Source organism: Apteryx rowi, unplaced genomic scaffold (assembly GCF_003343035.1).
Source record: "Apteryx rowi isolate R43461 unplaced genomic scaffold, aptRow1 scaffold_6, whole genome shotgun sequence".
Lineage (NCBI taxonomy): Eukaryota > Metazoa > Chordata > Aves > Apterygiformes > Apterygidae > Apteryx > Apteryx rowi.
Window position 1 is genome coordinate 1,375,886 of NW_020450871.1, and position 26,036 is coordinate 1,401,921.

General features: G+C 40.9%; 1 protein-coding gene across 9 annotated transcripts in view; it reads left to right on the top strand.

Moving 5' to 3' along the window:
• Positions 1 to 18,765: 18,765 nt before the first annotated feature.
• Positions 18,766 to 26,036, top strand: part of TOM1L2 (target of myb1 like 2 membrane trafficking protein) — a 39,729-nt gene continuing 32,458 nt past the window's right edge. For 5 of the 9 annotated variants that reach the window (XR_003256223.1, XR_003256221.1, XR_003256222.1 and 2 more), the window contains exons 1-4: positions 18,766 to 18,850; positions 20,521 to 20,605; positions 21,321 to 21,399; positions 23,048 to 23,197. Coding sequence is in view for 6 of the 9 variants with exons in the window: in XM_026083023.1 (XP_025938808.1) it covers positions 20,568 to 20,605; positions 21,321 to 21,399; positions 23,048 to 23,197 (267 nt within the window). In the remaining 3 variants the exon portion in view is untranslated. Of the gene's footprint in view, positions 18,851 to 20,520; positions 20,606 to 21,320; positions 21,400 to 23,047; positions 23,198 to 26,036 lie in introns of those variants that run through there. The other 4 variants (XM_026083025.1, XM_026083026.1, XM_026083027.1 and 1 more) reach the window with 2 other exon arrangements.

A 26,036-nucleotide genomic window follows, 5' to 3' on the forward strand; every position in this document is an offset into this window, starting at 1 on the left:
GGGGGTTAATGGGGGTCTCTAGAGGCAGTTGGGGGGGCTGGGGGGTTAATAGGGGATGCTGAAGGCAGTGGGGGGCTGTGGGGGTTATTGGGGGACTCTGCAGGCAGTGGAGGGTCTCTGAGCGTTAATGGGGGCCTCTGGGGACAGTGGGACCTCTGTGGGGCTTAACAGGGGTCTCTGGAGGCAGTGGGACATCTGTGGGGTCAACAGGGGACTCTGGAGCTAGTGAGGGGTCTGTAGGGGTTAATGGGGATCTCTGGAGGCAGTGAGAGGCCTGTGGGTGTTAACAGGGGACTCTGGAGGTGGGGGGTTTCCAGAGGTAGGGCAGATATCTGGGGGTTAGTGGGGTCTGTGAAGGTAGTGGGAAACCCTCAGGATGGGTGGGTGCTCTAGGGCTTCATGAGCGTCCTTGGGGACTTAGACTGTGTCTCTGGGGGTTAGTGGAGGGCTCTGTGGGTGACAGAGGGTTCTGGGGTTATCAGTTTTGGGGGCTAGCTGAGGGTTCTGGGCTTTGGGCAGGTTCTGGTTGCCATGAGGAAGGAGCTACTTCACTTCAAGATGGTTGATGGATGAAGGAAAGTTGTGTGCTTCCCCCAGCTCCTTTTCCTGCATACGAGTGCCTTGTTACAGAGTTATGTTGTTCAGCCTCTGCCACCTTGTTCCCAAAGTGTTGAAACCTCCAAGGACCTGTGCAAACATAGGGAAGGTGATGTGATTTAGAGATATAAGCACATGCTCAGTCTTCAGCCCCGAGCTTGAATTGTCATTTTGCTAATGAGTTGGTTACATTAGGCAGATTACTTTGAGTATATTGCCACTGTACAGTTAGCCAAACCCTTACTGGGTTGCTGTGTCTACTCACTCCCTCCTACACATACATTTATTCTCATCTGTGGCAAGTCTGGTTTCGGTCTGGGCTGTCACAGCTGGGGCCAGAGGAAAAAGCCCAGACTCTACTTTTGCAGAGGTTGATAAGTTGCCCCCAGCTGAGTGGGCTGTCATTCCCTCCCGCTTTCTGCTCTTAGGCCCCAAGAAATACAAGGTCTCCCATATTTCAATGGGAAAGAACAATAGTCTGGCTCAGGTTCCTGCAGCACAGGGGCCTTGGCACATGCTCCCAGAAGCCAAAGCGATGTTCAGTTGAACGCACTTGTACCAGTATCCCTCTCCAGTGAGAGATGCTCCATGCTCTTAAATTCTTTGTGCCTTGATTTGTTTCTTAAGGGAGAGTAATTCTAATGCCTTATTCAGGGGTTATATATAGCATAATCTATAGCTATGTGAAGTATAGTCTCTAGCTATTCTACATGAATTTATGGATTGACGGAAGACTTGTGTCTGTGGAAATTAAAGTGGAAAAATTTTGCAGAGCGTCTGGTCATGACCTCAAAACCCCAAAGTTTTTTTTTATAGTAGTTTTCTCACCCACACATGCAGAGACACCCCATTGTAGAACTAAAAGGCTCTTAAATGGGTACGTCTCACACTGTGCTTTGAAGATGGCTGGACTCTTGCTTTATCAAGCTATATGGAGCATATGTATATCTTGCTGTTTTTCTTTAGCCATCTGGGGTGTTTATTTCTTTTGGTTAGGAAGAGAAGTGCTGAGAATTTCAGGATAATAACAAGAACTGTGAAAGTTAAACATGATTTTAAAGTGAATTTGCTTTGTTGTGTTTGGCCATCTGATAACATCTGCCAGGACAGCTGTCTGCTTTGCTGCTTGGACAAGGGATCTACAATAAGCACTGTTAGGGAAGGCAATAATTTCTAATCTATTTAATGTCAGATTCTTTTAGCGTCAGTAAGTGATTGAAAGGGGCCTCTTTAAGACATAATTATTGGGGGGTTTTAACAATAAAATCTGCTTTTCTAGCTTTCTGCCTTTCTAACTGGCAAGTTTAAAGATTTGCATAGGTCTTACATCCCCTTGTTCTCTTTGAAAGAGCAATAGCTGCCAACTTAAAGACTTCTAACACAAAGCTCTGAGGGAGCTACCTTCATCAGATATGGTTAGGTGTGTATGGGGGGCTTATAATGTGACTTCCCATAATGCAAAATTCAGTTGTGCTTTAAGAATGTTTTCCATACGGAGGGGAAGAGGTAGCTGCAGATTTTATTTTGGAGGAAAAATTTTGCTGCTTCTTATATCACTGCCAGTTATGCCTTTCTGAGACAACAGTAAAACAAAAGCGTGCCTTGTTCTCAGACAGCGCTATTTGCTCAGTGTTTCCACAGTTTTTTTTTTTTTTCATTGAGCTTGTGGGATATAATTTTCACTTATGTTTCTCCTCATTCTTTAAAGGGAACTGAATAATTTCATATTTCTGTTTAAACATATTGTGTTGAACACAGTTGTGATGTTTTCAAGCAAGGCCTAACACTCACCATAAGGGAGAAGTGCAGAAAATTATGTAGGTCCATCAGCACACCAAGAATGCATGGTCTCTGCCAGGAAGTAGCAGTGGTTCACATAAAGATTTAATTAGGGCTAGACAATGTCTTCAGACAAATGCCAGGTCTGAAAGAAGAAAGATGTCAGAAAAGGTTTTGGGAAAGCTGAGAGTGATAATACAAGGGATTTTCTCTCTTCCTCCTTCTCTTCATCTGGATAATGTCTGAAGCTAGCAGGCTTTTTATGTTAACTCTTTTGCTTAATGTGGGAAAGTAATGCTAGGATGAGCTCAGAGGATTTGTAATGGAGATGGATAGAGTCTCTTGCATCTAAAGTGCCGGTTTAAATGGGAGCAAGGTTCCTCATGTGTGAAAGCTACCTGATCTTTTGGCAAGTGGCTTGTTTGGTAGCCTCTGTTTAGTTTCCAGTAGTCACATAACAGAAAATATAAAACTTCACCATTGGTACTAATTACAAACCTCCCTTAATTTGTTTTTAATACTTTGATTGACCTGTGGGCACTGAACTGTCTTTTCTTCTCTAGAAATGTTGTCTCCAGATTTGAGTGGGTGGTTTTCAACAGGGTTTTACATGGAAGGTAGTCAGTCAGCTGTTGCAGTGTGCCTAGGAGCTTCCTGAATTTATTTAAAAAATGTTTTGCTTTTTATACCTGGAGGTTGCAGTGAAGCAAGGTAATAGCACCATTTTACATATAGGCTAAGAAGCTCGTTCAGGGTTATGTAGCAGAATCCATTGCTTCTCACAGACTTAATGGGTAAATGATGCTTTTCAGCATCCCATCAGACTTAGAAGAAGTCTTCATAGTCCCTTCACCGCTTCATAATGTTGCTTTTGTCAGTTGTCAATGCTTTCTAATAGGCCTTCTTGTGAAGATCATGGGGCAGGGTTTTTGTGCGGACCGTGGCAGCTGCTGCTTCTGGCAAGTGGCATGCTTTTAACCAGGGCCCGGCTTCCCGTGACCCCAGCAGCAGCCTGTGTTGCCAGATGTGGACCCCAAAAGGGCACCGGAGTTTTCACTTGCATCTTGTATCGCATTCCTCTGGCTGAGCCCAGCTCAGATGGTTGAGGGATGGCCTTACCGCCAGCCCCGGACCCAGGATTTCTGAGAAAGCTGGAAAGAATCCGAGGGGTGGAACTGGATGCCTCGGGTTACTGGGACAGTGTTAGGGCTGACATGTCTATTTAGGATTCTTTGTGGTGCTGGGAGTTGGGCCAGGTCTTATGACTGAATTATTTAATTTATTTTTCTCAGTTAATACTGTAAATTTGTATGAGTGCAGGTAGACTAGATTCTTAGAGGAAGACTGTTTTGAAGAACGCTCCTGACCTGGGAGCAGGGGGAATACAGGAAGATGTGTAGTAAAACAGTGAAGACAAAGTGCTTGGTATCTGGAGGTAGACTGGCTTGCGGAAAAAGCCACAACTGACAGTAGCAAGAATTTGCCTTGAGATTCAGTGTCCCACTGTAAATTGCATTTTTATCTTTCTTGTTCAAGGGAGCCATCTTTAAAGTGTCACCACTCTATTCAAGGTTATTAGAACAAATATCCTTACCACAGGTTAGCAAAAACATCTCAGATGATTCAAACTGATTGAATTTCGAGAATGTGGAGTACTGGTGACTTTTTTTGTTCATGCTGCTTATTTGATATATGCTATATGGCTTACACATGAGGAAACAGTAAAACCAGTTAAAATTTGTAGTACTTTTTTACTCTGGAGACTTTGCAAACACTTCAGGAGAGTTTTTATTTGTTTGAATCCAAACCAAGTCTTGCTGCTTTCCCCCCTCAGCTCCCTCAGGTGTGAAGGGCTGAGGTCAAGCAGCGGTGTGTGAAATGGGCTCCTTGCAGGTAGGCAGACAGAAAACACTCGCGTCTAGTTGTGGTAATGGCTCTGGTAAGGGCTGTCATGCGAATTGCTGAAGTCAGCCTTTTTTATTGCAGTCTTAAGTCTGTTTGAGCCAAAGGCTTCCAGGAAGAGAGATCCAACACTTGAGTTAAATGCACAGGAACCTAAAAATTACTTTTTAACTATATAGTAGAAATTAAGTGGCTCTTCTCAGTGTCCTGCATCATTGGGGATGGGGGTGTTGATCAGAAGATGCTGGTTTACATCCTTGGTTCCTGTGGATGAAGAGAGCTTTGCATACGGGATGCAGGATTGGGCACGTGCCTTGGAAGCTTTGTTCAGAGGAGACGCAGCACTGTGATTTAATAAGGAATATTGTTTAAGGAGGCTTAGGGTTTCAGTGAAGGACACAGAGGCACTTTATTGAAGCAACAGCGAAGCAGACAGCTTTTCAATTGATTTTTATCAAAGCACTTGCAGTTTCCATTCAAGGCTGTTAAATTGATAATAAATATGGTGCAAAGAGTCTGTTTCCAGAGCTGCTGTTTTGTTTTCCACTCTCTTTTTTTTGAAATGAGAAACTGGCATAGCTTGGGGGTTTATAAACACCTTTTTATTTTCCTTTCTTCATAAGAAATACTTAACTTTTCTTCAGGTTTCCTATATCTTAAGATTTTCATGAGACTTAAAATAAAAGTAGTCCCTAAATAAATAAATAAATAAATAACTCCATGCAGGAATAGAGAAATGTATTATGATAAACAGTGCATTGTAATCCTGTAGGAGGAATTAACCCATGCTTTCTTCTCCACATATACAATTTGCTTGAATTCTTTTTAGAGGAAGTCTGCAACTCTACTGTGCTTGTAAGTAAAATATTTTTTAAAGGAAAACCCTTTTCCCAAGAGCAGAACTCAGCATTCAAATAGCACACTATCACCTTAGGATCAGGTACCGATGAGAATTAAATGTTTGCACCATGCTGTTGGGGTCCGAATCATCTCTCTTTTTGTGAATTCCATTGTAATAAAATAGAAAGTCCTAAGGAGGATTGTTGCTCTTACACAGAACCACCAAAGTATTGTGCCCTGTTCTTAAGATAGGTTTTCTAGTACAGTATAGTAATAACTTGTCTTACTATCAGAGGTCCACAGCATATGCTATATCAAAAAGATGAACATTGTCTTTGCCCACAGTGAAGAGGGCAGAGAAAGTATTCTCCTGGAAGTTTCTAAAATACTCTCCTACCTCCTGGTCAGTCATTAAAATTCAGCCCTCCAGTGTTCATACAGAATTGTACTAGTCATGCAAAAGACGCTTCGATAAATGCTTTTAGTTTTATAAGATTATTTGGATCTGCTTTCATTTGATGATAATGGATTATGTTGTAAAGACAATTTCCATGAAATACAAAAATGGATATCTTTGCTTTTAAAGGAGCAAATAAATACTGAGTCATGAATCTAGCAACTTGGGGGAACTACATATATGTTCAAAGCTGGATAATTAGTATAATACCATTTAATACTGGGTTCCTAAGACAGGATTTATTTTATAGGCACAAAAGCAGATTGTAGTTCATGAAGGTATTAGAGCATGTATTTTTGAGTAATGCAGTTTTATCTCCTCCAGCACAGTATGCTTAAATGTGTATTCCGTATGCTTCTAATATAAATCTATATGTACCAAGTTGCGATGTGGGGACAGCTGGTTCCCAGTTTGATACTGCTCTGTTCAGGTACTCTGCAGATTTTTAAGCCTTATATTTAAAATATGCTAAATAACTAAAGGAAAAGCCCCATACACCTTTCCAACTGATTTCTTCTTCCATCCAAAACAATTTATTTGCGCAGAAAGGAAACAAGGAGAAGTATTGTATGTTTTCCTTAGCTGAATTAAGAACACTTTTAAACTAGTTAAACTTTGCTTTGATTTCTTAAAACTGGCTTGGGTTTTTAATTAAGCAGTCTTTGAAGGTGATCAGTGTGTTTGATAGTATCCTCAGTGGTGAAATATCTGTAAAATGGTCAGTGAAGGAACAAAATAAATGAGTTTTTGCAGAAATTTCTGTGACATGGTCTGACATGGGGAAGAACACTGCACAGTATCTGCATACTTGGTGCTTTTTAGAGGTGTCCTGGAGTACTTGTTCCTTGTCCGGTATTTAATATTTGACTCTGGGTAAATCACTTCGCACTCTGTGTTTTGGTTTCACAATCTGTGCAATGTGCAGCTGATAAGAAGCATAAACATTTGGAAAACACACAGGGGAGAAAAACCCTGAATATTTAGGAAATGAACTTAAAGGCCAGTCTGAATAATACTGTTTTATTGTTATCATTATTATTATTATTATTATTATTTCTGCTATGATGAGTCTGCACAGATCATCCAGAACTAGTTTTCCATTTTCTTATTTGCATCTGTCTGGGGGAGTACTGGTTTTCTACATAGAACAAACTTGTTGCTGAATTTGAGGAAGAATAAAGTCCTATCTCAGAAGCCTTATCTCCTCCATTTGCTTAGTCATTCTGCTGACAATTCTCCCTGATTGTTTTGCTCGTTTGTTATCCTCACTTGGAAAGGGCTCTTGTCCACTGGTGATTCTTGAACACAAAAGACACTGGTCTAAAGGCTTTCCTACATCCAAATCCCTCTTCCCTTAGGAGAAGCTGGTGTGCTGCAGGTAAACCTGTCTTTACGTTGCTCATGGAACCGGATCTTCCAATTTATAAGTACCCTTTCAGTTGCTCCAGAAGGGGAGATGCAAATAAATGCAGCCAGTCTATTATTGAAAGCAGTGTCTTTAAATCTAAATATACTCTCTGTGTTTGTTCTGTGCCAGCCAAAGTGATGTGATTGTTCCCATAATGTAGTAACTGATTTCAGAATCAAGGATTAGAGAAGAAAAAAATCTATCTCCGCACGCACCCTGTCTGTGGGTAATTCAATGCATGTCTGTGTATAGACTCCTTCCCAGTGCTGCTGTATCGCCCGGCCGACAGAAACCCTCTGCCAGCTCAGCTCTGAGATTTACAAGCATCAGAAGACTCAGAAATGCTAAGACATTCGGGAGAAACCTGCTGTATAGTTTGGTTAATATGTAAGCCAGCTTATTCTCTGAGAGCAAGTCAGCCTGTTCCCCAGATGGTTCTCAGAAGCGTTTGGAGTTAGAATACTTTGAGAAGAAATTCTCTGTTCAAATTCAGACCAAAGAAGCAGTACACAAAATGAAGGCATGTAGTGGTGTTACCGACTGTGTTTGAACCCCAGGAACTTTGCAGAGCATCAATGTCTTATTGTCAAAGCAAGAAGGACTTTGTTACATCCCGAGGATGATGAATGTTTAGGATGTTGTTAACTTGGGTGTGTTGCATCCCCTCTGTTTTCATGGGATGCATCTGCTGTGAGAAGCGTGACAAGCTTTCTATTTGACAAACATAACAAAGAATTCGCACTCCTTGCATGCTTGAGTAAATGCAAAAAAAAGTCACTTTTAAAAATCTGGTATTTCCTGACTTTTTTTTTTCTTTTAACTACAGTTTTGTCTCAATTTAGCTCAAAATAGCTTGTGTGTTTATTTTCCTTTTGGAAGGAAAAGGACATCCCTTCTTGCCTATACAAACAAAAAGTTACCTTGACAGATTAAAGAAATTGCAAGCTTCAGCAGCTTTGCCAGCAAATTTTGGAAGGTCTTTGCGCTGTACTAGCCCTATAGACTAGCAGTATTTCATAGCTCCCAATCACTTTGCCTTTTCAGACTAACAGATACATCTGTAGCTGAGCGTGGAGGCATTTTATTTACGCTGTGACAACCAAATAATTTTTGAAATACAGATTTTTTTTTTCAGACATCTGTAAGGCTTTAATTAGCGATCCTGTCCAAAAAGTCAAGCCTGAAGCTTTCAGCTGCATTAAGTTTTTGACGGAGGTGATCCAAAAGTGAGATAATATATTGTAACTCATCCTTCCAAAACGTCTTTCATCCCCCATGTTCATTTCGTAAGAGCTACTAAGTCAGTTCCTTTTGGACTGAAATCAAGCAGGTAAATCTTAGTCCAAGTGTTTGTTTTAGGAAATCTTACATAGCAGCAGAAGAGATGAATGAATTTGGTACTATGAACATCTGTTGGGCTCAATACAAACTCTTTTCCCTCTCATGTATGAAGCTGTCCAGAGTCTTTATTCCTCAGTGTTCCTGAAAAAGCGCTCACTGATCAGTAGCTGAGAGTTAAGGAACTTAATCAGTCAGTTGGTTGTCAATTTAAGATTAGGGGAGAAAATCACAATGTCAACTCTACTGGAATATTTTGTTTATAGTGAATCTTGGAATCAGTCTCCCCATCAGGACTAGTTATTCCCTGAACATTCTCTAATATTTTCCTGAGCAATTGTTCTGTGGTAAAGGTATGGTAATAAGAGGATTGCTAACGAAAGTTAGGGGTTAAGCAGAATCCAGTATATATTTGATTTTGGGGTACCCTTATCTCTTGTTCAAGCTGTTGTAATAAATAGCTTGTTTTTTCATTATTTTTGAGCTGCCCTTTCTGTACTGATTTTCCGTTCTTCTAATTAGAAGGGTATTTTAGTGAAAAGAGCGATCTCAGACCTTTGTGAAATTTTCTGCTAGTACAAATAATGGTAAATCTGAAATCATTTATTAGACAAGAAGTTGTTATGGCAACTATAAGATGGCTGGCTAATCAGAGAGTGAGATCAGTTTTTATTTACAAGCGTAATGAGCAATTAAGTTTGAGCAGCTGTCAGACTTGGAAAGTGATTAAAGTTCAGCAAACAACCCAAATGGGTCAGTGTTCAGTTCTGGTGGTTTTCTGACATTGCAGCTTGATCATGTGTGTGTTTTAGCTACTATAATTAAAACTGCCTTCACAATCCCTATCTATGCCAATGACTTGGCATAGCCAGTAAGTAGTGAAAAATCCCTCTTCCAGCCAGGTTCCTTAAAGGGTATTGGCAGCTAATGAGATATTTAATGTGTAGCATCTCTTAAAGTGGTGGCTGTGCGTGCATGAAGCCATAGTTTACATGCTGGCTTGCACGGTCGTCTCCAGGCCATTGATGACCACTGGGAGAGAGACCTGAGATGGTACGGTCTCATTCAAGCAAACTTTACACCTCTAAAGGGCCCTCTTTCATATAAGGCATCATTATATTGTGGTTGGTTGCTTAGGAAGCTGCTTCTCGACTAAAGGAAAGAATGTGCGCAGGGCACCCAAAGAGGTTGAGAAAGTCTTGATTCACCCAGAAATGTATGGGAACACCCAAGATAGCTTAACCTTAATAGGTAGTAAAGCTCAATCATTCAGCTAATCACCCAGTGAACTAGGCCAGGCCTTTGCTGATACTCATTGCTTTCCCAAAAGGAAGCAGTAACGCTAACAGTGTTCCTTATCAGTGCCATACTGCCGAGAAGGTTTTGGTAGGTTTCATATTGTTATTCAGTAACCAGAAACTTTTCCTGTGTTACTGTATTAACAAGCTGTAAGCAGCAGAGATCGGAGAGCTGTTTCTCTGGGGATTCCAGAAGAGTGTATGCCTTCATACTTGGAAAGTTATCTTCCCATCTGTAATCTGGAGCTTTCAGGATATACTAGTTTAGCCTTTTCATTTGCTAGGATATACTTCCCTGTTGCAAATAGTAAATAAGCCAAACTGCTTGTATGGCATGCTCAAAATCTGCGTTCTAGTTAGAATTTTCAGCTGTCCAAGGATGAATAGAGTTGTTTTCTAAAAGTGTGCTGCAATCCTCTGATACATTTACATTGTTTTTAATTTTACAGTACTACAGTATTGTATAATATAATACATGCTATTACAGTGGAACATAAAATGTATTGAGACAGTTCCTGGCTTAAAGAATTTACTAAGCGATATGACTAGATTATGCAAGTGGATGAATGAGGACTTATGGAAAAGTAAAATGATAATCTCAGAAACAGGCATTTGCATACTTGATCCAAACTTCTGGTATTTACATTTTCTATTTATCAGTCTTTTCAGGTTTGTCTGCAGCAGTGACACATGAGAACCAGGGTTGTGGAAGTGGAGTTGAATTTTTATGGGGTTGTTAAAGACCAAGAATCCACATATCTCTGCCCATTCAAGATGGAACTGCACACACGTATCTTGTTATTATTGTTGCCTGATTTATACTCAGGTTTCCTGAGGAGATCACTTGGAAATGTTCAGCCTTTAAGCTTTAGCAGGAATAGCTAGCTTGGCTTGTTGAAACAGGCAGCTGGCAACTGAGTGCTTTCAATGACAGCAGCACTGGCAAAAGTTATTGCTGTTATGTGAGAGCGCTTCATCCAGCTTCCCCCAATTCCTGCAGTGAAAGACTTAGCATATTCCAGTCACTGATTTTCAAGCCATCTAGATACAGGAGAATATGAATGGGATAGGAGCTAGTTGCCTCTTTTACAGGCCTACTGTCATCTGTTAGAGCAGTGTGAAGGAAGGCTGCAAAACTGAAGAGCAACCTGAGGCATCTCACACTGGAAAACATGAACTGTCGGATCTCAAAAGCTGCTGACTTCTCACGGTCTTGTTCTCTTCTACTTGTGGGTTAATTGGAGTTTTCCAGAGGGTACTGAGCTCTCACTTTCATGGTTGTAGACAATTAGGAGTGCTGGGTGAGGGAGCATTAGCATGAAATAATCCTAGTGCAAGATTTGTTTAGTTCCATTGATGACACATTTTAATTATATTGTATGAATATTTACTTAAAAATAGGCTGTAGCGTGCTGCAGTTAAAGAGTAAACTTGTTCTTGCAACTGCTTTCTCTGTAGGAATGACAGATTTTGCCTTTTTTTCCCTTCACCAAATGTAATTAGTGTTTTCCGTTTATTTTGAGCATGTGAGAATGCAGGCAATTGACTTTAGGAGTAACCTGTTTAAAAAAAAAAAAAAAAAGAATACTAATGTAGGAGCCTGATGGATTATCTTTGCCTTATAGTTTGTTTGCAGCAAACAACGTGTTACAAGTGAGTGGGTGGGAGGGGGAGTTTTAAATATATGGGGATGGATTTTTAGACTTTGCAGCTGACGTGGATTAAAAATTCTTAGAACATTTCATCCATGAAAGGCAATTAGTTTTGTTTTATGAATATGAAAAGCACGTAGCTTGTAAGTACTGGAGTGAAGTCCCAAGTGAGTTATTAGAACTTGCTTTACTCATGTAGTACAAAATTAGCCATCAAGAGCTGATGGATTTCAAATATAGCTCACTGACACACTGATCATCCATAACTTTTCATAAAGACTTTTTTTTTCAGCCTCACCTGTAATTGCTCGATGCCATTGGTGTGAAGTCCTGAATGGGGCAGCTAGTCACAGACCAGAAGGCTTCTTGCTCTTGATTGCACTTGTAACGTTTCATGCAACCGCGATACCGAAGTGTAATACTGGGCTTCCTGGAGCTCTGGGTGGTAAAATTGGGCATCTGGATGTGTAGAATATTCTTCTTTCTCTCTCTTTCCTCCTGGTGATATCTCACTGGCCATAGTCATTCTTCTACTTTGTACGTGTGGTATCCTTTTGCGACTTTTTTTGTAAAGTTTTAAAGTGATTTGCAAACAGTTTGTTTAAGAAACTGTCACGCTGGTGTTCTGTGTGATTCTTATAAAAACAAATCCACTGTAATGGAGCCTTTAGGTATACTTGCTAACAAAAAAGTTGAGAAATAAAGCACTGCTTTCAGCTGCCCCTTCTCTCAGATTTGTAAGTTAGGGCTGATAAAGATGAATAGATCCTGCAGTTTTTTATAGCAGGTTTTTTTTTGGCATTAGGACAAATTCCTGTCTACAAATTAGATATTTGTTTAAGCAATTTTATTGGAATATTGATATGGTCTAGAGTGAGTTGTCTTTCTTGCTACTAAGGGATGTTTCGAAAAAGACTAGCCTTTCTAGCTTCTTTGGGTAGCTTTTTGTCTGTTTTTTTGAATGGGGGTGAGCCAAAACCCAGCTATTAAGTAATTTCCTATTTCTTGTCTTGGTGAATATGTGCTTTCATCTAGTATGGCAATGTTTTAATACTTGAGGTGCTCAATTAAGGACCTGCCAGGGTAGTTACCGCAGTCATCCCAAATTCTTGGAGAAATACAAACCATATAAAAACCCTTTGGCAAGTAGTAGGCTAAAATCCAGGTTCTGCCTATGGACATGACTAAATGGTGATGAAATTTGGTATACAACACTGGCTGCCTTACTGTGGTCAAAAGGTGGAGTAGACTTGCTGTACTGATAATTCACCCGTATGGAGTCATATGGACAAGTTCTAGTTACTTACAGTCTAATACAGAAAAGGCAAATCCAAGGGAGAACATTTTGTCACCCAAAAGGTTTTAATTTATGCTTTTGTGCCTCTCATCTAGGGAAGAAAGATGGACGCTCAGAGCGTGATAATATTAGACTCCTGGAAGTGTTGCCTAATAGATCACAGATGTTTGTGAACTGGCAAGCCATCGTCTCCCCTGCTACAGCATTACAGGGGGACAGTGACATATCATAAAAGAACATTGATTTGTTGCTCTCCTACAGTAAATCGCACGGTAAACATCTCCATTCAAATCCCTTAAAATCCATTAACATACAGCATATATTTTAAAATGCTTTGGCATTTCCGATTGAAGGCTTTAGCGTATTGATTTGTGACGTGAGCAGGTACTTGTTTGTCAATTGTAAAGTAACACAACACTTTGAATATTGTGGGTTTGCAGCGGGATAGGAATCTTGCCAAGGTCACTGCCGAAAGAGGGAGAGTAACCCGCCGGTACAGTGTGCTCTGCTTCTGAGTTTTAGGGAAAAGTGCCTCTGAGTCATGCAAATGGCTTGATGAGCAGAGAGCTGTTTTTGTATGACCCAGTTCTGAAGGACAGCTATTTGCGGTACATGGGTCAACATGTTAGCTTTAGTGAATGTACAGTACATAGGAGGAAGGGTTTGGGGTTTTTATTTCAAGCTGTCTAGATTGAGTCTGAAGTATTTCACTTTTTTTTGTTAAAGAAGCAGTGGTCTCTTTCTGCCATCTGTTTTGAAAGAGAGAGACTTACATACACATGTCATTCAGTGAAGCATGGTGTCAGCAGCAACAATTTCTGCTGATGGGGGAGCTTCAGTGAGAAGATTCACAACAAAAGTCTTTCTTGTTTAGAAACACACTGCTCTGATTCCAATTGCCTTTAAGGGCTGTGACTAAATCATCATTTCTGCCTAGTATGAACTACATCTGAATACAGAAAGTGCCCAGACTAGGTTGTCCTGTTGGGCCATTTCTGTACAGATTCAATAGTTGTAGGACTGTAAGGTTAGTCTGGTTTTACAGCCTGCAATTACATTGAGACCTATGAGGTGTGATAAACTAAGCCAGTCAGGCTGATAAGCTCTCCTGCCTACCTTGACGTTATTATAAGGATTTCTGTTTTGTTTTCCTCTGTGTTCGGGTAGAGCTCTGATCTGAGTATAGAAGAAAAATCTTCTTTGTTATACACTTGTTAATATTTTTGTTTAATATGTATTAATCCATTCAGCTTGCTTTGCTTCTGAAACTGCTGCTCAGCTACGCTCAGTGAATCAGCTGCAGTTTCCTGCTTCTGAGGGGCTGAATTTCTGGGAGATGTTAAGCAGTATCTGTTCTGCAGCGTACCTAAATCACAGGAATGCTGTAACAGAACTGTAAATACCATGAGGTCTTCGAAAAGGCGCTATAATTGCATATTACATATTTCTGATTGCAGTTAAGGATGATCTGGAAGATAGGTTTAAAGAAGTTTGGTGTTTGGTTGGCAGTTTCAGAAAGAATAAAACTTGAAAGTTAATTGGAGAAAATCACTGTTCCCAGTCTAGCACTGTGCCTTCTGACTGCATTTGAGCTAAATGCTCTTTCTGGTTGCACATGTGCATATCTACAGATTCTCTTGCTATTTTCTTTTAATGTAGACTCCACATTCATTACAGACCATGATGATTCATTTATTCAACCCCAGAAACTTCTGCAAAGCAATCAGTGCGGACAGATGACTTCATCCCAAGGAGTTTCAATGTGAGCATAGCTAAAATCAATTGAAAAGTCACAACGGGCAAAGTGGATGACCAGTGCTGCTGCAGTGCAACCCAAATCACGTTTTGCCATAATGCCTTGCAGTTCAGATTGAGCCCGTTTGTTCTAGCTGACTGGCTTTTCTTTGGAAGTGTGAAGCTCAGCATTTTCAGAGAAGTGTGAAATAAGGAGGGTAGAAAAAGGACTTGGAGCAGTGAGGTGGCTAATTGAAAAATGCTATTTATTGGAGCTTTGCTTTCTAACAAAGAAACTGGCAATTTTTATGAATAAGTCACTTCAGTGTTTAGTTTTGATCTTGAGTTTTGAATGATTTACATTTTTTTTTAATAGCATTTTGATAAAAAGAAGAAAAAAAATCCTGTTGGTTGCCATAATGTCTAAGAGTCTGTGACTGTCTTTTTAAAAGCAAATGTAAAGAAAGCAAGAATGGACTGTTAGGTCCAGGGGTATCCAAGTGTATTATTTTAGTGTATCTCTGTCTTCCAAGTGAGATGTCTTGAACTCAACAGCCATGGGAATGCCCAAGATTTTTAGTCTTATCTTTGTTTTGCTTGGATAGCTGAAATCTGTTTTTGTGGTGACTGTATATGGTCTTCCCTCAGGTCTTATTGATGGTACCACATAGGTCATTGATGATTTGTTGAATTTAAGAGAGACAAGGGCACTCACAAAACATAATGTTGCTTGAAAGCAAAACAGTTCTCTAAGCTACAGCTCAGAGGAGAGATGTTATCCTCTTATTCAGTAGCTTATCTTCCCTGGTGAGCTATCTTGTATGTTTTGCATTGCTTTTGCAAAACTTTTTTTGTCTGGAAAGACCTTTGTCCGTTCTGTAAAAGCATTTTGCGTTTGGCCTCAGCTGATAACTCTTGCTTCTGAGAGAACACCGCTGGGCATATGGGATGGGGACCAGGTAGGATGGAAGTAGCAGTAACAGAGAGCTAATATTGTAGCTCCTTCTGTTCACTATCACATATTATGGAAAATGAAATGTAACACTTCTGACAGTTTGATTGGCTAATTTGAGTCTTGGAGCACCGCTTGTAGACAAGTGGGCTATAAAGAGACAAGACAAGGATTTAAGATCTGGAATCTTCTGAACTTCCAAGATTAAAAAAAAGAAAGATGTTTTATGTCACTTGATAACCAGAAGACAGTAGGAAATCTTAGCTTTTGGAGAGTCAGGGAGTAATTTGAAATAAGAACTTTCTTGCTTTCGGATTTCTGTGATACGGTGCATTGGTGTGCATGCTTCTTGTATAAACAGAAGGTGATGTTTCATGCATACTTCTTACTGTCCCAAAAGTATGAATCAAGAGTCTCTGCAGAAACATCTGGAAAAGCCCCAAGAGAGAAAACTGTGATTTGTCTGAGCACAAAGATCTGTTCATTCAAGAGATTCTGGTATTCAGACAGGAAACAGCACAGTTCCCCATTTTCGTTTAATGTGGTTGCTAACTAGTGCAAAACTTAACTTTTTGCCTTGTCTCCCAAGCACGTTATGCAGCCCCACAATCGATTATTGATACTTAAGATAGACCTTTCAGAGAGATTTTTACCCCACTCGTGCCTGCTGTCGTCATTCTGCTAGAGTAGCTCTTCTCAGTGTTTTCAGCAGCTGGTATTTCAGTTTCGGATATATAAACATGTGTGTGCTATGAGTGTTAAATAACATACAGACTTAAACTTGCGATCTCAGTCCAGTTGCAATCCTAATGAAACTGCCTCCATTAGCAACTGCAGTATAAAGGTCAGAGAAGAGCATTGGAAGGGGAGGAAAAGGGAAGAGCTAGGAGTTCTTCGTTATCTGATCCGTATACGAACCAAGTCAAATTTTAAGACTGTCATCAACACTGAGCTGTAACTAAAGCAAAAGCAGTATGGACTGTGTCTGAAAGGGCTGCGAGGTTAGTTATCTCGAGGACAATCAGTGTTAGCATTTTGTTGTTGTTTGGGGACTTCTGAGCTGCGTTCAAGATGGGTGGTGAAAGCTCTGTTCTTTTCTTGTATTTAAAATAACATTCCTGGCCTGGCCTGCACAGCCTGTTTTTCCCATAGCAGTTACGTGGGCCTGTCGGACTTGATTTCCGTGTGGTGACATCTCTCAGGTCGGACCAGGGTGCTTGGGAGGAGGCTTGGCTGGGCGTGTGTGTGTGTGCTGAGACTGTTTACACTGAAAGCTTTACGCTACTGAACAGTGCTTTCTGAATGCTCTAAAATGTGCGTGATTTCAGTGTGAGCTTGAAAATACTGCTATTGCCGTTTGGTAGATGGTGGGAATGGAGGCACAGGAGTTAGATCTCAGATGGAAGGTGCAAATGAAAAAATAGCTTGTCTCTAGTCTTCAAGGAAAAGGAGAAAAATCAGGCTAATATTTGCATGAGTGGATGCTGTGTCCAAGGTCTGCAGCACGTCAGGCACGGAGTGCCAGATTGTCTGTCTTTCTACCAGAACACTTATGCTTTAATTTGGCAAACGTGGTTGGAACTGATAACGTCTTGTATCTGAGAGAGAGAGAGAGAGTTTCTGATAGTCTTATTGTTGGTATCATGCCTCTGTGTGAGACAGTAATTCCTGGCCCCTGCTGCAGTCTCAAGCTCCGTAATGACGCCGAGCTGGGAGTTACTCTCAGTTCAAAAGCTGCACAAGGCACCTTTGGCACTGAGGCTTGGAGCCGGCAGCGCTTTTGTTATGCAGTTAAACTATACCATAAACTCTCCAGTTTAGGGAAGGGAGAGGCAGGAAGGGCTCCTGCTCATTTCTTTTTTCCCTGATTGAACATTTCTTGTGTCATCCTGGAATTCCTGCGGTAGCATCTCAGAGTCCTTGTGTGCGCCAGTGCCATTTAGATTGCCTTTTAATAAGGCTGACGGAGACTGAGGAACCGGTGTTTTTTCCAAAGAGTGTTTGCATGAAGCAGGCATGCCATTCCTTCCCAGTTCTGGGATAGTTTCCAAAATCTGTTTAATCTTGTCAATGGTATCAAGCTACTGTTTGAGGAGGAGCCTGAGAGTTACTAGATTATTAGCACAGCCGATACTTCTACTATATCCGATAAATAGTGGACAGGTTATTGAGAATTTTTAATTTACTTCACTTTTTGATATGCTGGACAGGAATTCTCCTAAGAGTGCAGACAGAGCTGTTTTATGTTTTCTGGGATACAGGAATTCATCTTTGTGCAAAGCTACTTGTAACAATCGCTTTCAGTAGTAGCATTTAGTTCTTATATTGTACCTAGAGTTTTATTGCTCAGGAAAGTGAACTGCCTTCACAACTCTTACTTATTTATCTCCATAAAGTCTGTGTTGCTTTGGAAGGCACTTTATTTCACATTAAAAACCCCTTAATATTCAGAGATGAAAAAAATTGCTGCATCTGCTCTGCTGGAAGAGGAGGTGATCACCAAAGCGCAAAGGATTTATAAGCACAGTGCTGCAAAATGAGAGATTATGCCTTAAATAGAGGGTATTTCTTAATCTGGGCATTTGATTTGTTTTTTTAAATCTAAAACTGTATTAGCAAAATTCATGTGTTCTTAACAGCATTTGACATCAGGCAGAGACTTAGCAATATTCGTACTTTACAGTTCTGCTATAACCACTTTTTAAAAATGATTGGGGAAAATGCTGATCCTGCACAAAGTTGTGCTAGCAGCCAGTTCATTCATTGGCCTTGTAAAACCCATTTAGTTAAGGTTTATTTTAACAAAATGTGTACATGGCACTACTCCACAGCAAAAAATTGTGATATTTTTAGAGGCTGTAAAGTGAAGAGTTTATGCTGCAGCACTGTAGGGGAGGTAGCATAGGAATATTCAGGGGGTGTCCCCAAAAACCTCATTCACATTTCCTTTCCAAGGTACACTAGGGAAAAGGGAATCCCCCTTCCCCCAGAAAGTTCGGTTACTGCCATTTTATTTTTGCATCTCTATTCTTTAGTTAGTGCAATACGTGGTTGAGACTGTGTGGGTTTAAGACATACAGTTGTCTTTTTTAGAATTAGTTCTTTTCCCCTTGGGTAATTTTAAATTCAAACAAGAGTTGGAAGCTAATTTTAGTTTCTTCTTCAGCGACAAAGAGCACACAAGCACTTGTCATCTGTAGTCGTTTGTCCTTTGTAGCGTGTGTGACCCAGATTTTCTGCTGCAGTGCTCTGTAAACTGTTACAAAGGGGTTAACTGCCTGCAAAGAAGGCATATGAGTTTGTGGGATTTGTTTGAAAAACAATATTACATTGCAGTGAATTAAAAGCCTGTAAAACTGTTACGGTACCAAAACACAGTTCTCGATTGCTGGGGAGAGAGAGAATATTTCACACAGAGTTTTTGTTGCTAAAGCAACCTCTATCATCAGGTGGTGATGATGGAAAAAAAAAAAAACACCAAAGCTGAAGATGCCACAATTGGGAATTTTGCAGCCTCCCAACCTCCCTTTGCATCCCAGGTCCCAGAACCTGTGCAGTGATCTACTGTGTGCCTTGTAGCGCTGTGTCTCTGAAAGGTAAAAGAGGCCTGCAAAGAATGGTCTCCTTTTCTGTGATCACCTTTTCCATGCTTTTCTCTCTGTTTTGGAGATAGATGACTTCTTTCCAGCATTCTCAGCTTGGATTTTGCATGTACTCGCTGTTTTTTCTCAACCTTCTACAATTACTATCCTTGGTAGAGCTGCTTTAGTCACAGTTCTGGTGTAGACGAGTCATTGACAATTCAATTACCCAGACGCATAGTCTTTCTCCAAATAATGTCCCATAATTATGGCCTGTGGACATCTATATCCTCAGTCATAGTGATAGAAAAGTTAATAGAAAAAATGTTGGTAAACAGGAAAAGAGATGTGTGAAGTCCTTGGAGCTGAAACAGAGCCTGCCTTATTCTGGGGGACAGACTGGGATCTGACATAAAGACTGAAGGATGGTGCAGGGTGGGTGGGAGAAGATGATACCTGTGCTTTTGATTCTGCTTTAAAAAGTTTAAATTTATTTAGAAGTTTTTTCTTGGTTTATTTTACATTAAAAAAGTTTGGTCTCATTTACCCTATTGGCCTTCCAAACCTAGACTAATTTAGAAGAGAAGATAATATTTGCCTTGAAAGTCCCCTTTTTAGGCCTGTTTGGCCAGAGGCCTTACATTCAGCATTTCTGAATTTCAATAATGTAATGCACATCGGTTTCGAATGCTGTGAGTGAGAAATGTGAAAAATTCAGGGGATGTTCTAGGCACCACTAGGCAGAACTATATTGATTTAGGAGGAAATCCCAAGGAGGAAATAGTCCTTGTCAACTGAATATTTGAAGTTATGGTTATGCTACTCTTGCAGTTGTCTATAAATTATATGGCCAACAGTTGGCATCTGCTAATGTCATGGTGCTATAGGTCATCCTTCACCTAGCATTTAGTGTGATGCCCGAGTGACTAACCTGCCATGCAAATAGTGAGGAAGTGTTTGGGAGGGGGAGGAGGGCGGATCATGCTGAGGACAGGGACGTGTAGCCCCTCCAGCACGGAGAGGAGGATGGGGGAGAGGAGGATGGGGGACGTAGCGCAGGATGGGAGGAAGCGACGCCCAGGCCCTGGCAAGCAGATATTGCGGGACCACAGTATTGGAGTAAAAGGGTCCCAGGCAAAAAAGGGGGTCCATGACTGATACCATGGCTTGAACTGTCCTGTGCTACATGTTCTCATGTGCTGGTCGTTCTTTCCACACACTGAAATCCTGGACTTCTGTGAAATTTGTCTCCAAGTTGATATCTCTTCTCCCTCAATTCTTTTGGAGATATTGTATAGTAAAACAGTGAGGAGACCATGCTGATTTGGGAGCGATTTTCCTGCCTTGTAACTTGCCAACTAACAGTGCAGAAACTGCAAAGTTTGAATTGGAATTAGTTAACATTCTTCTACCCAGGAATTCAAGAGTCTGAAAAATGGCCCATCTATATGGGCTAAAGAGAATGATGGATAATTGATTTTTGTCTGGAAACCTCTATGCTGATCCCTAAATCAGGAAGAAAGGTTTGACATTGCTTAGAGTCAATAGGGAAAGGTGTGACTTTTTTTTTTCCCCTATCTTCCTTTTACTGGGTGTTTCAGCTCGAAGTAAGCAAAGATGGACTGACATATAGTACCCAATCAGGAAGATGTGCAAGGATTTCTTTTTTATTTTTTCCTTTACAGAAAAGGCCACAGATGGCTCTCTGCAAAGTGAAGACTGGACACTTAACATGGAGATCTGTGACATTATCAACGAGACAGAAGAAGGGTATGTGCTATTTCAGCAAACTTTGAAAGGTTCATGAACCCGTTCTTCTGGCCAGCTGCACTCAGCATGTGAGGAGGTGCAGTGAGTTTGGGGTGCTCAGGTGCTTATAATTTAAATGCAGTTTACATATTGCATGCAAGTTGCTTGGTTTTCCTGCTCCTCACCCATTTCAGAAAAAATACTGTATGGTGCAGCATTTTCTGTGGTAGGTCTCTGCTTAGGGAGGCTGGCATGAAAAACATGTACTAAGCATGTTGTTCGAGGGGGTGCCAAGTCTGTACTTCTAGGGTTCTTGTTTTCAGCAGGTGTACGTCTTCCCAGTGCTGCAATGCTATTCATTTCGGGTAATAGAGAGCTTCTCTGATGCATCTCCCCCTTCAGCATCAGAAAAGCTGTGCTGCTTGCAGTTTGCAGGAGAACTGATCCCTGCTGTTATGCCCTGGGCCTTTTTCTGAGTGGCTGTCAATCTTTCCTGCTTGATCAACATCCTGCCATTTCAGAGGCCTCAGGCATTGCTCTGGCCTTGACTTCAGTGATATCTTGTCTTCTCGCATAATTCTACATGACCCTAGTCTGATCGTAGTCAAGTTATCTGAAGTTAACACACATGCTTATGTCCAGCTGGAAACAGTAAAGAAGGATTCCTTTTCCCGCAGTCTGACATGTGAAAAGAGTGTCTGAAGTGTCTTTTAAAAATGGTATGTTTCTCCTTCAGCCCAAAGGATGCCATTCGAGCACTGAAGAAGAGGCTGAATGGAAACAAAAATTACAGAGAGGTCATGCTGGCTCTGACGGTGAGTGGGGGCAGGCTGGAATGCCTCAAAAGGACAGATCCCTCTTCTTTTGTCATTGTCCTTTTGCTGGCACTCTCTTGTATGTACACACTCTTTGCTTTAACAGCCACTGCTCTGTCCTTTTCTTCTCTCCAATTACCTCCTCACTTCCTTGGGAGAGTTACTGGAAGCTTTGCATAGCATTGTTATGACTAGATTATTTTCTGATTTTTGCGGGGCTCTTATCCATCCAAAGTACTGACTGAGGAAAGTTAAAGTAGCCCAAATTGGGTTGTGTACCCTTTGGGGCTTTCCCTTCTACTCACATCTCCCTGTACCCAGACGTTTCTCCACTCCAAGGCAACAGCTGCAGGCATACCTCCAAGTGAGGATGATGAACTTGCCATATTTTCAGCTTCATAGGTAGCTGGTGCACAATTTCCCTTGTGAATGGATCTATGTAGGAGACTCGCATTAATTTATGCTGATCTAATTTCACTCAGTAAAGCCTCAATTATATTCTGTGCATTTACGCAGCTCTGCTAGGGTGTGAGATAATTTGCAAGTGACCTTTCCTACTGATGACTTTAGCGAGGGGTTTCCTGGGTAATGCAGCACTCCAGAAAGTGTGGCGTTGGGCAGGCTCTGCACTGCATCAGTGTGAGGAATGAGTAGCACTAACTAGATCGAGTTATCCTGCTGTGGGTAGGTGATCTGTATGATTCTTTCACAGAGCCCTTGTTGCATCTCCCTGATGAAGCGTGACTGTACTTTCTGTCTTCTTGCCATTTCCTATCCTGGATTGTCATTTTGACAGATTACCAAAGACCAAACCACAAGATTATCCATTGTTCAAGAAAAAGGGAAATTCATCAGGAATGAGTCCGTGTCATCATGGCTGATGAAAGTAGCTGAAGTAGGAGAGTAATTACAAACTCCGCAGATACGGATTTTCAGTGGTTATTAGGCATGGCTGTAAAGAGAAGTGACGCATTAGATTTATCTCCATGCTAATCATGTTCTTCAGAGAAAAATCAACAGCTGTTCTTCCATGGCAATTGAATGGCAAGTGGAAGGTGCCTCAAGCTAGGTTGCAGGGGAAAATGTGTCAAAGTATAACCTGTCAGAGCATTCACAAGGGAGTGTTTTGAATGAATGATGATCATTCACCTGAATTCCCAGCTCTAAAACATGGCTTGTAGCTCAGAGCAACCTGGTCCAGCTGTGTTCTAGGTATATAGAAAATGGTGGAATGCCACAACTTGACACTTTCTCACTGTGACAGGATGTCCTCCGTCTTACCTGCTCTTGATGTGATGCTTTGTGTATTTAGCTGTTCAGCTGCGCAAGTTGGAAAGTTCTGCTTTGAAGAGGAAGAAACTTATATTTCTTTACCTTGAAAACAGGCACAGGTAGATCACGCAAGTGACCAGTATATTAATGGTCAGTGAGGTACCTCTAAATATGTGTGTAGAGCAGGAATCTATTTGATAATATTGGGGAAGAAGAGAAGAAGAATTGAGAGTATAAGCCTAAATTCTCCTCTGTCTTCTCTCCCTCTCATCAACAGATTTATAACACAAAACCAAAATCAGAAACCAACCACATAGCTGCTGTGTGTGTGATCAAGCTTTGCTCCAACAATGGATGTTTTTTTGTGTGTGTGTAGGTGTTGGAGACCTGTGTGAAGAACTGTGGCCATCGCTTTCATGTCTTAGTGGCAAACCGTGACTTCATAGATGGTGTTCTGGTGAAAATCATCTCGCCCAAGAATAACCCCCCCACTATTGTACAGGATAAAGTACTAGCGCTGATTCAGGTACACAGCTTGTCTCTGCTTCCATATGTTGCTTCCTGAAATAAGGACTGTCTGCTTCAGTGCTACGCATCGCTAAACATGCTGTCATCATTGAAAAATGTAGCAAGTTTTTTATATGTAAAAACAAACAGTATATCCAGATTGGTAGGGAAGAGCAGGCATGCACAGGCACAGTAATTTTATCCAGGGAGAGATGTCTGGATTAAAGTTAAGATAGGTACCACTCTACCAAAACAGAGGGCTTTTTAAAAGATAAATGGATGGCTTTGCCATTTGACAGTCAAATCTAGAAGCTGGAGACCTGCTGTCTTTCCAGCTCTGTGATGGGCTTGTCATTTGAGGCCGGGAAAATTTCAGAGGAGAATCGTGCTTTCACTGTCAACTGAAGAACTCCTACCTCCCTGTGTCTGTTTCCCTGAGTGTAAAATGGAGCTGTTTCCCTCCTTTACAAAATATTCTGAGTTCCTCTTAAAGATGGTTATAGAGAAGTAAAGGGTCACATAGGAGTTAAAAAGTTTTTGGTGCCCCTTCTCTGGTTATTCTGCAGTAAAAGTGCACTGTCAGATGCTTGTCTGCAGTGGGGAAGTTCAGACCTGGGCCTGTCAAGCATTTTTTCTTCTGTGCAGCGTGACAATAAACAGCCATGTTAATTCCACAGATCATTAGCAACACATGAGGAAACATTGGTGCCTGCCTGGAGGAAATTTGACAATTATAGGAAGCTTTATCACTAAGCTCCTACCAGGCTATTGCATACATCAGAGACTAAAAGACACTGCATATTTAAAATTATATAAACCTGCTGCAGTGCTTCTTGTGGGAAGGTATTTACAAGTGTGTGATGTAGCTTTCAAAATATATTTCTTATTTTTGTGGCAAAGCATGCAGTTGAATTTCTAGTTGTTTATTTGTTACGCGAATACACAGGCGGGACATTGTTAAAGCACAACAGTGAAGTAAGTGATTTCTAAACAGGAAATAGGCTGGGTGGGGAACCTAGGTGGGCATTTCATTAGGGCATGTGGGGCCCCTTTACTCCTGGTCTCTGATCTCAAGGCGTTTCTAAAAATAGCACAACGTTAATGAAATTATTAAAAGTAATTCTTCAGAGAGAGCCCATGGGTGTCTGCCTGCTTGGGTGGGAGAGCTGATAAGTGCGGAGAGAGAGTGATGATATTAAATGATGTCCCATAAAGAGAAATTGTGTGTTTCCGTACTGTTTGCTCTGCTACAGTGTTTTAGAGGATGTTGGATACACTTCCCAGGCATTAATGGAACTAAAATGGAACAGTGTTTGTAACATAACCAAAAAGCCGCAGTCATTGCCCCAGTGTATTTAAACAGAGCTTTATCTGAATAGGCTTTATGCAGCAGAGCTAAAAGCCTCATTTTGTTTGGGTACTAAATGCCTTTTGGTATAAACAGTCTGGGAATTATGGAGGTTGCCTGTGGGTGGGTTCTGTTGGTGTCTCTTTAGCTGGAGGTGGTAGGGGACTTTGTTTTTCAGATTGCCTGACAAGTTGGGAAAAGTGATTGCAGTCACTCATCTCATCTGCCCTATGGACACGCACACCCAGAATATCCCATGTGTCATGACCATTTTGCTCAACTTAGACTTTGCTTTTAGAGCTCCCTGCAATTGGAGTTAACTCTGTTCCAGAGGGCTGATCTCTTCTCAGCTCTGCTCCACTAACATTAGTTTACATTTATCCTCTTCTGTAGGCTTTTTACAATTTGATATCAGAGAACTAATAAGTACAGAAATGAGAGGATTAATAGCACAAACTTGGAAGCATGGAAAAAGGCTGTACAAACAGCATCTGTTTTCAACCATATAGCTCTTGTACTCCTGGGATTTTCCATAGGAAGGATAGATAAATTTTCCATGCAGTTTCTTATCTAGAGGCTTGACTGTTTTGAGATGTTGGACATCTCACTTTCTCAACCTATTTCCCAGTATACATGAATTAGCATATCGTACATATTGGTTATTCTTGCTTCTTCACCTTGCTAAAAGGCCTTGAGAATATGCTTACTGCTGTGCCTCTGGCAAGACCTGGCATATATCCTCAGAGTTCATAACACTTTCCTGCCCAGCAGCTGAGCACTGTCATCAAAGATAAAGCATTGGGAGATTTTTAGTGGCATGCCAAATTCTTTTGAGGGTACATGTGTTCAAAAGTGTCTTACACTGGAAAAAATGGTCCTGTGATGGTCACTGGTTTAGGGGGCAGATTTGCAATGATATTTAGTTAACCTGTTTGCACACTGAGGTGCTGAGTGGGATTTATACATCAGCATCCTTAACCATCTACATTTGATAGTCTGGCCTAAGGATTTAGAAGATCTGAATTCAGTCTCAGCTGTGTCACATGCTTCTTTGGACAATGGGCAAGTCTCCTAAGCTCTCTGTATAGCATCAGAACAGTTGATGCAGATGATTTATTCTAACAGATCTGAGGAGCAAACCCAGAGTTCTTAGCTTGCAACTGATAATGGATTGTCTCCTAGGCACATAGGGTGGGAAATGCTGTCTCCTAGGACTGAACAGAATAGGAATATAAGTTTAAATATTAATTATTTCTTATTTTGTTTTGCTATCCTTGATTTCCCTCCTCTCAAGTGTGAAAGGTGGTTAAAGATAGCTTTTAAAATAAAACTAGTCAAAGAACTAGTCTAAAAGTGATGATTAAATGAATTAAGTTCAGAGCCCACACATACTTCTCTCAATAGTTCTCTGACACAGTGATACTCTACCTCACATGTGTGGGGGTTTGGGGAGGATATTTTGTTTTAAACTGAGTCATAATATTTCAGTTTTTCCTTCCCTTAAATTTTT